This window comes from Molothrus aeneus, chromosome 4 (genome assembly GCF_037042795.1).
Source record: "Molothrus aeneus isolate 106 chromosome 4, BPBGC_Maene_1.0, whole genome shotgun sequence".
NCBI lineage: Eukaryota > Metazoa > Chordata > Aves > Passeriformes > Icteridae > Molothrus > Molothrus aeneus.
In genome coordinates this window covers 40,469,069-40,482,946 of record NC_089649.1, presented here as the reverse complement: position 1 = coordinate 40,482,946, position 13,878 = coordinate 40,469,069, and the positions used below count along the sequence as shown (strand labels likewise).

Genomic DNA, 13,878 nt, shown 5'->3' with positions numbered 1-13,878 from the left:
TACAGAGCTAGAAAGACAGTTGTGTGTACAGGCTGACATTCACATTCTCTACCTCTAAATGGCTGTCATCTAAGTCAAATTTAAAAAAAAAAGAGAGAAGGAAGAAAAGCCTCAACAAAAAGCATAAATTAAAATATTGCCAAAGAGGAGATGAACTTTTTTTAGTCCAAGAAAAGGGTCAAGGAAGACATCTATCACAAAGTTGTAAATACAGTTGATACTGAGCCTGAAAATCACACTCAGGAGGGAACCTTAACCAAAAGGGGAAAAATCAATGACAAATAAGACGGGTTCTACACCTCCAGAGTTCCAACCAAGTAAGACTATTAGAAAAAACCAAAGTAGTAGGGCTCTGTCAGTTCTTACATGAAATTTTTACATTTTACCACATTCACAATGTTCAAAATTTGAACACTCAAAATACCCTTAGGTTTTCATCAGAAATGTTTAAAAGATGAAAAGACTTTACTCTGCAAAAAAATGCTTAAGGTTTAATGGAAGTGGCATTCTCATTCAAGTAGTCCTACACCTTTATAAAGACAATAAAAATATGGCAATAGAAGCAAACATCAAAGACCTTACCCATCTACTTAAGATTAACTACCATCAGGAAAACATCAAACATCTTCTTCCCCACTACAAACTTATTAGTTCTATAAGAAAATTTTTTCCTAAAGTACTAAACTGTTTGAATATGATGATGAAATCTCTTCAGTGGAATGCTGTTCTACAGTGCTTATGTCTCAAACAGCACAGGAGAGTCCAAGAAAACTAAGAGAAGGAATAGCCATTCCAAACTGTCTAACAGAGGAGTTGCCTGAAACATCTATGGCAACCAAAACTACTTAAAAGAGAATCTTAAGATCAGGTATGCTTTAAATTGGTCAAAATCATCTTTACTTTGCTATGAATCATAGTATAAAGGGATTCAAAGCATAAACTGAAGGGATTTCACAAACACTTTCAAGAATTACTGTCAACTTTAATATAGTAATAAACGCTCAGTTTAATAACTAAATCGGAATATTATGGCTTTCCTTAATAAAAAATTAGTGCTGATTGAGTGTTACATGAGTACTAATTAATCACTGTAGGTAAATTCAGCTCTGTGCCAGTAAGTCCTATCAAAATTTTTATAGATTCTTCTGCATCTAAAAAAGCTAGTGTGACTCTTCATATTAGCTGCTTCTTTCCTAGAGGCAGTTACCAATGACAAATTAATCATTACACTGAAACTCAGTTCTTTCATCTCACCAAATCTCAGTACCTTTAAAAACACTTAGCTTCACGTAAGTATTTCTTTAAAGGTACCAAGTACAAGAGTTAAAAACTATTACAGAATGTTATTTGACATTTGATCTGTATGACAGCACATATTTGACACATTTCTAGCAAGCAAGGCAAGAAATTTCTTCAAACAGGCAAAAGCCACAGGTTATGAAAAGGAAGGGAAATGCTTGTCTGGAAAAATTAATATACTCTAATTACTCTGGAATAGGAGGGAGAAGAGTGTCACTGAGAATTTTAGAGAGGGGACATATTTTTCAGGACTGAAAATTTTCCAGTTTTGCTTGCTGAATGAGGGGAAGTATTATCTGCAGGTCAACTTTCATTAAGGTAAATGTTTTCTCTAGCATTGCCACAGTCTGCAGTAGTACCTAAGTAATTACCTGCTTTCCAGAGGTGCATTACTGCCAAGCACCCAGCTGTCCTGCAGCTGGACTGACTCAGGTGTGGTTTGCAGCTCGGCGGGCAAGGCAGCCGGCGGGGCCGGACTCTGATTCCTCCTATTTGTCAGTGAGTTTCTGTTAAGTGAGGTGATGGATGGGTGATGCTGTGCTGAATGTTGCTTGTGAGAAGGTGGCAAAGGCTGCAGGGTCGACTGGCCTTGGTTATTTGGAGGTTGCTCTAAGAAGAAAGAAAATTAAAGTTCATTATACATCTTGGCATTTGCTACAACCAAAGCAGAATGAGAAATTCAATATAATCCTATCATCTAATATATTTGCATATTATTCTATTAGCAGACATTCAGTGACATTCTGTAAGAGCAAGTTTACCCTTGATACACCAAGTTCTAATTAATACACAACAGATGGTAAAATTGCTTTTGGTTTTAATTTGTTTCAGTTTTTTTTTTTTAATCTGGTTTTATTAACACCTACAGAAAATAGCATCTGACAGATCCCCTAATGCGCCTTTAGACTTCGGCTTTTTTTAACAAACCAACCCTGAAATTAAATGGGTAATTTCAATAGAACACAAAGGTCTTCAAAATGGATATAATCCCTATAATTATTTAATGGAGATTTTAAGCTTTATTTAACTGCAATAAATTATTACAAGCTAGTTGCTAAACAGCAGTAGACTACTCTAGTTTAGTGCATTTCAAATAAGGCAGATCTGCACTATGATCTGCTAATAGATGCTAAGTATTCTTTAGCAGAAGGTCACTCTGTGAAGCAGATGTTGCTTCATGGATATTTAACAGACTGATTCACATCTGATTACAACGTCAGAAGACTCATATACTTAATGACCGTCACATCCATTAGAACGCACACAGAACAGATTTTCCAATTTCACACCATGCAATATAAATACAGCTTGGAGGAAGTCACAGGTGATAAGAGAGTCAGGCCATTCGAAACAAAAAGAAATATTTTCTGGCTTAACCAAAGCACACAACACTCATAAAGCTTAAACTCAAAATCTCAAAACAGCAAAACCTGCAATTAAATATCTCTATCAATGTTAGGTTTTAGCAATCTGTTCCATTAAATCACTGGCAAATAAGTCATAAATACAGGACAAACATTTTACAACACAATGCACCCAAAACTAACTCCTAAACACGTAACACTTAACAATTATGTAATTAAAATTGCAATCTATTTCTTACACTAATGTAGCAGAACATACTTCATAATATAAATGCAAGTGTTAAGCAGCGCAGAAGACACAGGACATGCACTTCTCTCAATGCAAAAGCTTTCAGGTAGTTTTTTAATTAGCTGTTTGATTTCCATAAGCAATTCCCTTTTGGAACTGGTTATAATTGCAAATTGTTACAAACTCAATAATAAAACTCTGGTACAGAGAACACAGGAAAAGTATTTCTGTTGAAACAGATGTTTCCAATAACTTACAGGTGACTGCTACAAAATTAACTTAACAATTTCTGAGGTTGTGAACATAAGACAACATGAAAACGTTAAGAAATAGACTTAAACAGAAAAACCAAGTCTTTGTAATAATTTCCTTTCTGAGAACCACATTCTTCTTTCCAGTGATTTTGTGTGGTCAACACGACTTTTGTCGCAAACAACAGCAATGCTGAATCTCTTGTTAAAAGAATAACAGCATTTATACTGCTAGTGAGATTTTCAACACCAAATCCCTACTGTATTAATGCAAATTCCAGTCCAGGTAGGATACAACTGATAAACTTTATCTTCACCAACACTGACACAAAGGCTGTCACTCCATGTGATTATAATCACTGTCAAGGGCTTTAAGCCACCTTTCAACAAGCCAACTGAAGAAACTTAACAGACCAACACTAGAGCAAAGAATTTTCCCCATATCTCTTAAAATTTTATCTGATTTAGATAACAAGCTGGTGCTATTTATCAGCTGGTGCAAAATTAACTGTGGCCTTATATTTTGTAATACATAGGTGCATGTGTATATAAAAAAATATATATGTGCACGTGTCTAAGTATTTACACACATGTATATGCAAATATATAAATTATTAATTACACTAATTAATTACAAAAATTACAGAAGAATGGCAGGTGGAATGAAGTAATTCACATGAGTTTATTTTAATTGGATAGATAAATTAATTTAAATAGTTCTTAGGATCAGACTTTTCTTCTTTATTCCCCTTTTTGACTCTCCTACCAGCCTAGCCTTTTTGGACAGTTTTGCCATGATCAGTGCAAAACTCTCTTCCACTGCAGCTCCTGTCAGCTGAAATGTTATCCTGACATCCCTCTTGTTCATTAGTTTCTCCTCTCATTTACAGTCTCTGCTGAAAATCAATCTTTCAGTGTATCATTTTAAGTACTAAAGGTCCTGCAGCATTCTCTGCTAAAGACAAAGTAGAGGATTGATCATCATTGTTCTCTTGCACAAAGGAGGGTGGGAGTGCCAGGCTTTGTCTCAGGTAGATGTCACACCTTCCCACACACTCTACCCCATGAGGAAGATGGATGGTGAAGGTTCTGTAAAGAGAATTTATATACTCCACAAATAAATGCACAGATTTAATAATTACTCTCAAAACACGCTGGAAGAATGAAATTGGATTACTCAACCACAGGCCAGCTAGGCAGGCCACTATTTGGGATTTAGATTATTTCCCTATAAATTTACCGTGAACCAAAAGACCCTTCTGCTAAATAACATACAAAATTTACTAACTGAAGATACAGAGGAACATATAAAAGAAGTTAAGAGAGGCTAGAAGAGAGCTAGAAGGCCATCCAAGTGCGATTTCGCAAAGATCATTTGTCTTCCAATCCCATTTTCTCTCCACAGAATGTTGACAAGTGACATTTTCTTGTGTCTGAGGGTGGCTTCAGTTGGCAAGGAATCTACAGCTTCCTCAAAATCAAAAATGCCTGAAAAATCTGGAACGATTTATTTCTTTTCTAATTGTGCAAAAGCTACAGGTAGAGTTGCACTTAACAAAGTTAGATTTTCCATAAATCCACAGACCTAAAATCTATACTCCTCTACATTTACTCAGTCCTACACTGTCATTCTGAGCGAGAGATCACTGAGGACTGCTTTTTGGATCTTTTCTCCAACCTGCCAGATTTCCCCAATACACAGTCCTTTGATTGCTGCACAATTTCTAACAAAACCCTAATGTTGCCCCACTGATTTGTGAGGAAGAATCATCACAATAGTCGTGTTTTGAATGGCATTCTTAAGCTGGAGCCAGATTTCCTTTTTTACTCCTTTAAGGAGTTAAGTGTTAAAGAACAGCTTTCAGTATTCCTGAGGCTTTCAGACAAAGCTATCAGTCTTATGGAGTAAGAACCTCTCAACATCCCTGTGACACTGAAAATGTTCTCACTGCAAATGCAGGGAAACTGAGGCATGTATGTTAAGTGATTCACACTGCTGTCCTGAGAAATCAGCATTACTGTCAGAATAGTTGCAGTTTTCTTGCTTTTCCTACTTAACAAGTTTATAAGTAGAGTGGGATGACACGATATGTACTTCATAAAATCTGCAGCACTGGACACTACTCGCTGTAATAACAGCCCTCCATGTGCTGCAATATTGAGTGTCAAGACCCTGTAACTTCTCTTTCCTCCCTTTCAATCATTGGAATCCTAGAGGGAAATACATCTCCCCTTGTTTATTGAAATACAGCAGCCCGGGGACTTGGCCAGCTCCCTCACAACAAACCACTTATTAGAAGAAAAAGCATTCAAATTTGATAAATTACAATTGGGTTGAAATGCTTAAAAACTATTCCAGAGAGGAACAGTTGCTTTGCTTTAAATTGGATTTTAAAAGCTATCTTAATTGATTTAATCTAAATGGGAATGTCTAATTTACTCTAAAATTAAGCAGATATGGGTAGGTACAGGTAGGTTTAGGTCTAAAGATGTAAGGTTTTAATTATAATGTTCCTGTTTGGTTTAGACCTTAATGACTGTAGAGCAATCCCATTCATCTTAAAGAGAAGATTTCTGCAGCGAGAAGCAAACGTAAACTGGTCCGGCAACCAATCTGTCAAAGTTCTTCAGGTGCAACAAACAAACCCCACGCTTTTAAGGCATTTGTTGAGTAAGTCAACATCAGATAATTATGTGTGTGAACATATGCACAGAACTCCAAAAAGTCACAAGAAATTGGGTAGAAAGCTGTCTTACTACAGTTACACGACTTTTTTCAAAACATATTTAAATTGTTCTTTTCCCTGGGGAATCACAGTGAAGCAAAGCAGCGATTTCAACTGCAGAGGTAAATTATATGCAATTCTGTAGCCTTTCACAAAACCTTTTTGTCTTTTATTTTTCAAAAAGTAATCTACATTTAATTAATTTTATCATTTAATTGTTACAAAATTTTAACAGCATAAGAAGGAGAGACTTTTATGATACCTACAGCCATGTGGGGGAAAGGGGCTAATTCAGAGGCAGAAAAGCAGACCAAGCATCCATGACAAAAAGTCATTTGTTTCATATTTTGTGTCTTTCTATAACAGATGGATCATTGAGACCTGTCAGCTAGCTACTCATCTAAGAAAAAGAGAGGTGATTTCCATTTGATAAGAATTAGGCTTTTAAACAGAGTATAACTAATGTGAACTTAGAGTTCCCATGACAAACACAAAAGCAAAGTCTTCCATTATGATATAAACATTTCAAACGTGAACAAAATGTTATTCAATATCGATGTCTACGAGAGTCTTAACTCTTTCTGGTCAGGCTGCTCCTTTTCTATTCTCTTTTACTAAAGTTTCTGCCACGGTAAAGGAAATATCCATAACCCATACTAGATGTAAGAATCTGGAGTAGACTCAATGTTTTAGAAAATGCATGAAATGTTCAGAAAACTTTAAAAGAACACAACCTTTTGTTTGCAGGTCACTGGTCCCTGATCTGCTAGCCCTAGATTGCTAGCAGTAAAAATAATTTCTATAAGACCTGGTTTGATTTCCTCAATAAAACCCTTCAATGGACTTGAAATTTTACCTAACTGACAAATGGTCACATCTCCAAAAGCACTGTAAGCAGTAGTGGGATTTACCTCAGAAGTCCCTGCAAATTGAAAAGAGCAGGTATTATGGCTTAATTATTCCTAGAGCTCCCAAAGGAGCTCTTTTTTTAGGTTCCTGCTTATGGAGGGGCAAGACAGGCTACCTGCACCACTACGGCCACAGCTTCAGGGATCCTGTGGGCAACTAAAACCAATCACTCCACAAGTCTCTGGTCTGGGAGCACCTTCCATGAGAAGCCATATTTAATTAATGAAAACATAAAGAAGGTTATGTGTGGAGAAAAAAAATTGAGTATTTAAGTGTTCATTTGCAATTAGGCAGATCTGTCTTTTGAATGAACCACTGCTTCAGTTCAGTTTTTCCTGCCACGGTGTGTGAGGCTCAAAGCTTCCTTTCTGATCATTTACTATAAGCCATAGGGGTAATTTAAAACAAGTTGCTGTTTGTGCTTATTTTGTGGTTAATCCCAAGTATTTTGCTTAGTCTCATTCACGTCCAAATTTGCTCTGCTCTGCCAAATGCTGCAAGGATCCAAGCCTCACACTCAACCCAGGGACTGTGGTGACAGACTGCCTACCACGAGAGGAGAGTCCTTTCACTCTGATTTGCTGTCAGCTTGCCCATCCTTTTCTGCTTGGTTTATACCTAATGGACATAGAGATGGAAACAGAATTAACCCATAGTCGCTGCTGTTGACTTCCTCTGTGCTCGATACATGGTGACAGCATAAGGAGAAGTGACAAGGACACTTTGATCTAGATATGCACCGTGTGTGTCTGTGTGTGTATACTATTATAATATAAAAGGGGCAAAAGTCAAACAAGTAGCTTGATCAAAGTGGGCCAGTGTCTGTCTCCTCATCAGTACAATGCCTGTAGGGTCTGAAAACCTGTCAAGCTATCTGGGACTGAGAAACTATCAGTGAATTTAATGCAGGATAAGCTCTGAAAGATTGCATTGCCTTGCTTATGATTCTAAATTTGGAAGAAATAATAAAGAAAACCTTAATTTTGCCATATTCTTTAGATTGCAACATGACTTTACTTTTTAAAGAGAAATAAAGACTTCTGTCCTGAAAGGGAAGAAAGACTTACTTGACTGTGGAGAAACTCAAAATGATCCCATGGTTCTCATGTAGTATCTGTCTAAGACCAGATGATGAATGGAGAGAAGTCGCTGGAACTCCCTGGAGGGCAGTAGGAGTCCCTAACATGCAACAGTGGTGTTTAAACCACAAAGTACATGTTGATCATTTCCCACACACTATAAGGATATTGTTCTTTACCACTTAAATACACACAGGAAGACAAAGAAACAAGTCATGCAAAATATCTGCAAGCTTTAGGAACTGAAGAAAAAATACTTTTACCAATGTCTTTCAGCTGTGTTATCTACAGGGGCATAATTCTTCCAGTTAAAGGTACACTTGTAACTTTGTCTTTCTATTTCACATCCACTGAGCATAATATTTTCCCTCAACATCTTCATATGGATAATACTTGTGCATTCTCAGCTGTTTTATAATTCAGCTCTCCCTAATGTTTTATAACCTTGCTGCAGAAACAGAAAGCACCAGTTACTAATCTATTCCCAAAAACTTTGTAAAGAATATTAACTGAGCTTTAAACTTACTTGAAAGGCACATTTTTTTGACCCTGGTATTTTTAGAATAAACAAGCTGAAAAGCTGTACCCTATATGATATGTGACCCTATGAAGATAGATAACATAACTTTCTATTTTATGACATTTACTTTGAAAATCTGATTAAGATAGATGTCTCCAGTTTGTTATTCTTCAATGTCATGTTGTCATAGTTCCCATCAGCAAGATGCTTTAAAGCCTTTCGATTAATATTGTATGCCAGAACTGAAATTACATCCTTTGTCGTTTAGTTCTTAATGGTGCAAGTGATATCTATCAAGTAGTGTTTTATGAAGCATGTGTGATTTTTATTACAGGCTGTTTTCACAAATCTTCTTCAGGTCTCATAAAGACTGTTCATGGTTCACAACAAATATGCCTTGCATTTAAAATCATGCCAATTCTCAATGGAAAATAAACCTTGGATTTTTCAGCAGCATCTATCAACAGAACAAAACTCTTACTTAATTTAAATCTGTATATAATCACCTTAATTAGCAAAGCAAAAATACTACTGTAAGCCCCTCCACTTTGCATGAGAACTCTAGAGTAAAAAAACCCTCTGAACAACAAAAAATGTAATAATGTTTTAGTTAAGTAAATAAGTAAAGGGTTATGTTTGCCAAATCTTCTAAATGCCCTGAAATAAATTTAAAATAAAAATGGCACACAGGTAGAACAGAAGACGCAACATTCCCCTGTAATCCAAGTACAACAAGGATCTTAATTTGCAGCATCCATATTTGTAAAACAAGATGCATATAGTCAAATTTCTTAAATTTACTGGAAACCAGATAGTTAGGGGCAGCTGAGAAGGAATATTAAGGCTGGCTATTTTTGGTCCACCCGCCATTTAAGCAAAAATTTGCAAAGTCCATAAAACTTAGGCCTTAGATGACACATGAGCAAAATGTATTTTTCTAGTATGTTTTTGTCCAAAGACTTTTCTATCGTTACCTAAGAGAGTAAGGCAAATACACTGCAGGAAGGAATCCTGCAGTGTGAGAAGAAAGTGGGCATTTCTTCAACAGGTGGTGGTGGAAGGAAAAATGGCAGGATTTACTTTCGAAAGGTTTATTAAATGTAGTTTCCACTCTCTGTTGTTCATTGTGGGAATGGAACCAGCTCACTTTTAAAGCATTTTTTCCATTAGCTGGAACCGATTCTCAAAGCATTCCAACAGAAACACCTCCAGCCTGCAGTCACTCCATTAACCCCTTCAATACATATGTAACACACAGTCAATATTATGGCAGGCAAAATCTGTTTAATTTAACTACCATAAAGAAATAATGTCTTCTTACCTGGTACCTATATAAGGGCCCAGCTAACAAAAAGTAGCTACAAAAGCATGTAAGGTGAAAGAGCTCAGATTTGGAGAACAAATACCACCTGGATCAGGGAAAACCACTGATGTTTCCATGCTTAAGGCAGTCATTTAAAGTAACAAAATAAACTGGACTTTGCTGGTTTTCAGCTGAACTGTGGAAGCTTAATCACCTTATGAAAGCTGAACCTGAGATATATATTTCAGCTTCAGTGAAAAAGCACTAGTGAAACTAGTTCAGGAAACAATCTTCCTAATAGTGGCCTATTTATCCCCAGAGGGATTTAAGAAGAAAGATGAAAGAAGAAAAAATACAGAAACACTGCTAAGTAAATTGAAATTTAACCTGCTGGGGTAACATACTTAGGATTTTGCTTTACAAGAAAATGAAATAAAACAGAGGGTATAAAACCCAAGATGGCAGCTAAGCACACAGGAAGAAAGAGAAGCAATAGTGTACTTCCAATCCTGCTGTTGTATTACACAAATGCCATCTCCTTCCACCCCAGCCTAACCCACACAGTAGTTAGCAGGGATACTAATAGATATTTATTTATATTCTCTTTTTAGGATCCGAGGTCTGTAAAACCTAACAAAATCCTCCACTGGTAAAATGTCATTGACTTATTTCCAACAATTTAACTGGATATCAAACTGGGAAAAGTTGGTATCACACTGTGAGAAATAAGAAAAGCTTGCTCACTTGAGACACAAAAATGACACTCAGCTTGTATTATCCAGAGATTCTAAATATAATAATGCAGCCTTCAGCGGTGTGCTCCTGGCCTGGCTTCTCCACAGTGGGGTTCTGATGTTTTTCATGACTGTGGGCTTGGGGTTTTTTTCCCCCACTGGGGTATAGCAGTCTCCTAGACAAATGGTCTGTGACAAGGGGGATCACCAAGACCACAGGCTTCACTTAAGTCATGTTTTTTTCTAATCAGAGCAGATCTGTCTTCATAAATTAAATCACCTTTCATTCTTATTTAGAGTCTGAAGTGAGAAAGTTATGCACTTATTGTTAGCTTCATACAATCTTCTTTGCTGCTAACTCATGGAAATCAGTGGAGAAACATGCTTTCACTTAACAAATTGAAGATTAATTTATTAATCACAGAATTGAGGTTTCAATGGAAAGAAAACAAAACATGAAACAAAACTGGAGAAGTCCAGCTGAAAGACTTTGTACAAGGAGAAAAATTCAGCTTTCCAAAATGGTGACAGGGGACTGGAATGAATTTGAAAAAATTTGAAGTACATAGCCAAAACCTGCCTGTAAAACACAGGTGAAATGATTCAGAGTATGCCATTTCCCACTTTGCTCACCCTGCACCTTATGTTTATATCAAATACAGACACTTAATTTTGACTGCAAAAATTGTGATTTATAAATGAATGTCAAAAAGCAGAACTATGCTTCAGCTGTAAACTGGGTACGTCCTACAATGATTCAAAGTGTGTTAATACATGTACTCGTCTCTTACCCCATGATTAGCTGGAGTTAAACGCAGTTCCCATTGCAAAGTCTGATGTATGCCTTCTTAATAGATTTCTTAGCATTTTCAAGTGTTAGATAATTTTGGTTCCTATCCAAAATCATTAATCCAGAGTGAGTTATGTGAATATTTTCCTTTGTCTTCTGATTTTATTTCCTACCACTTCCAAGAAAAACAATTTGCCAAAGCTATTTATTTTAGAAGCATAGTTACTACTGTACAGGTTAAGAAAACCTAAACTCTTAAAACCTTTAACCTGAAAAAATACACTCACAAGTCATGATTATGTAATGCTTATAGATGACACAACCAGTGCTGCAAAAACCTGCCTTTCTGCCCAATAAATAAAATAGCATCTAAAGGTTCTTTCACTATTAAACCTGACTTTTATTGACATATGGCTGACATTCATGAAGAAGGAGCAAACCCCTAGTCTTCCTCAAATTCAAAAGCCAGAGGAAAAATTCTCCATTAAATAGGTCAACTGAAGTTTTTGTCATGGACTTGCAATAGTTAATGCCATCCCTTGAACATTTTGCAAATTTACAAATCCAAAAGCAGTTTGAAAGTCTGCTAAAATTAGTTCGTTAAAAGCAATTAAATTCTTTACCAATTTCTGCACGCTCAACCCTTGTCTGTACACACAAGGCCACACTAATAAAATCTGTGAAAGATAAGCCAGGAATGGGAACACACAACATAAAACTTCTAAGCAAAAACAGGTGAGTTTGTTTCATCAGATTTGAAAGAACTCAGATAAGAGGGATTCATGTTTTGCTTTGGAGGAAATGAAAACGGAACAGGGGCAGTGACATGAAAAGAAATCCATGGGGGAAAACGGTAGAATTGCACAGAAAAGGGGTTGAATGAATAACACACAGAGGAGACCTCACAAAAGTGAAGAGATGAGAGAAAAGTTCTGAGAAAAATGAGAAAGCATATACAGTTTCATTAGAAAAATCATAATAATCAAAATTTTATGGAAAACATAGAAGTGAGATGCTTACTCTGGCTTGACTTTAAAAAAGGAATTTAATCCTGGCCTCTAGAGTCAAAGCAAAAATTCTTACAGACTGAAGCTTGGGCCTTAGAGCAAGAGGGAAAAAAAAGCAGAACACCACCAGGTGAATTCTTGTCTCCAAATCAATTAATTGATTGGTTATCAAGTATAAGAAATAAGCAGATTATGAAAGACAGGAAAAGAATAGGGAACCAAGGTTCCAAAATAGCTTTTAAATACTTTTTCTCTTAACTGTGTCAAGGAAGAGAAATGCATAATAGGGGGAGGCCTCCACAAGAGCAAACTAAAGAACTATTGTTCTCTAATGACTTTAAATAAGCTTTTTAGGCTTACATCTGAATTAGAATTTTCCTCTTCCTCCTTATGAAAAAAAAACCCAACAAAACCACTCTTGATTTTAGTAAGATATTATTCTATTCTAATGACAATCAAACCTAGTTAGGTATCAATCAAAAGAACAAATCCATTGCAAAAGATTTCTTAAAAGGTATTCTGGGTTTCCAGTACAGCTGCTTCCTTTTTCAGTAGCAAGATTGAGTCATTAACCCTCAAATCAAACCTCAACTTTGAATTTCTAAGAGTTGAAACAAAAACTACCTGTCAACCTCACTGCCTCAGTTCATGTAACTTATCAACAAAACTCTTCCCTACCTAGCACAGCATTTTAAACAAATCTATAAATTCAGAGGTATAAGTGGACATGGAGAGTGATTTAATTAGAGACTTTTATGTGTTCGCTATGTATTTTGCAAGTGCTGTGAAGGACAGCAGTATACTGAACAGTTTAAGCATAAGTTTACTGTATTAATGATAATTAAAATACAGTTTACTGTAATTAGTGATAATAAACAGTTTTGCTCTATATGAAACAAAAAGGGGTGAAAGTTCATAATTTTAAAAAGAATTTATAAAACAGCAAATGAGAAAATCAGTTCTTCTTACACTTAAATTCTATATATAATTTTCACAAATGACTGTAGGTTTTGTCTTTCCTGGATGTATTTTCATTATGTCTTAGTTGTGTTGCTGCTACAAAGCTACAAAGTTTCCAGCAGATGATCTTTCACATCAGTTTCAAGGTAAACTTTACAGCTTCTTCCCAAACCAAGCTCCTTAAAAAAACATGGCTGATTCATGTCATAGTAAGCTCTTCCATTTAATAACACTGCTGTAGTTCTCAGACAGACACTGACAGAACCAGTAAAAGGTAGAGAAATCACTACCCCCTTCGATTTAAATAGCCAACTAGATAGCGTACACAAAAAGACCCCGGAAGGGTAGAGTTAATTTTTTTTTTAAATAAGTTTTTGAAACACTTGCAAATACACACAAATAAGCACAAAGCATATCACCACCATGGTGCAGTGAAATGTGATGAAATCTCCCATATATCATCAGCAAATGCAAGGTGAATTCATTCCATGATGCTTCTGACTTTTGAGTAACTTTAGCATCAAAAGAAATGTTGCTGCTTCTTCTAGGATAAGCAAAGACTAAAAAAATGATTCATTACAATTTTATGCTCTTCTGGTAGCATTAAAGATTCCACATACTATTTAGTTCTTAAAAAAAAAATTATCTGAAACCTCCTAATAGTAACCTGATTTCTACATATGCAGAATTTGTGTTTCAAATTACTT

General features: G+C 35.9%; 1 protein-coding gene across 1 annotated transcript in view; it reads right to left on the bottom strand.

Moving 5' to 3' along the window:
* TENM3 (teneurin transmembrane protein 3) overlaps positions 1–13,878 on the bottom strand; it is a 1,295,372-nt gene that overhangs the window by 134,182 nt on the left and 1,147,312 nt on the right. The window contains exon 15 of the mRNA XM_066548306.1: positions 1,671–1,908. Coding sequence (XP_066404403.1) covers positions 1,671–1,908 — 238 coding nt within the window. The remainder of the gene's footprint in view (positions 1–1,670; positions 1,909–13,878) is intronic.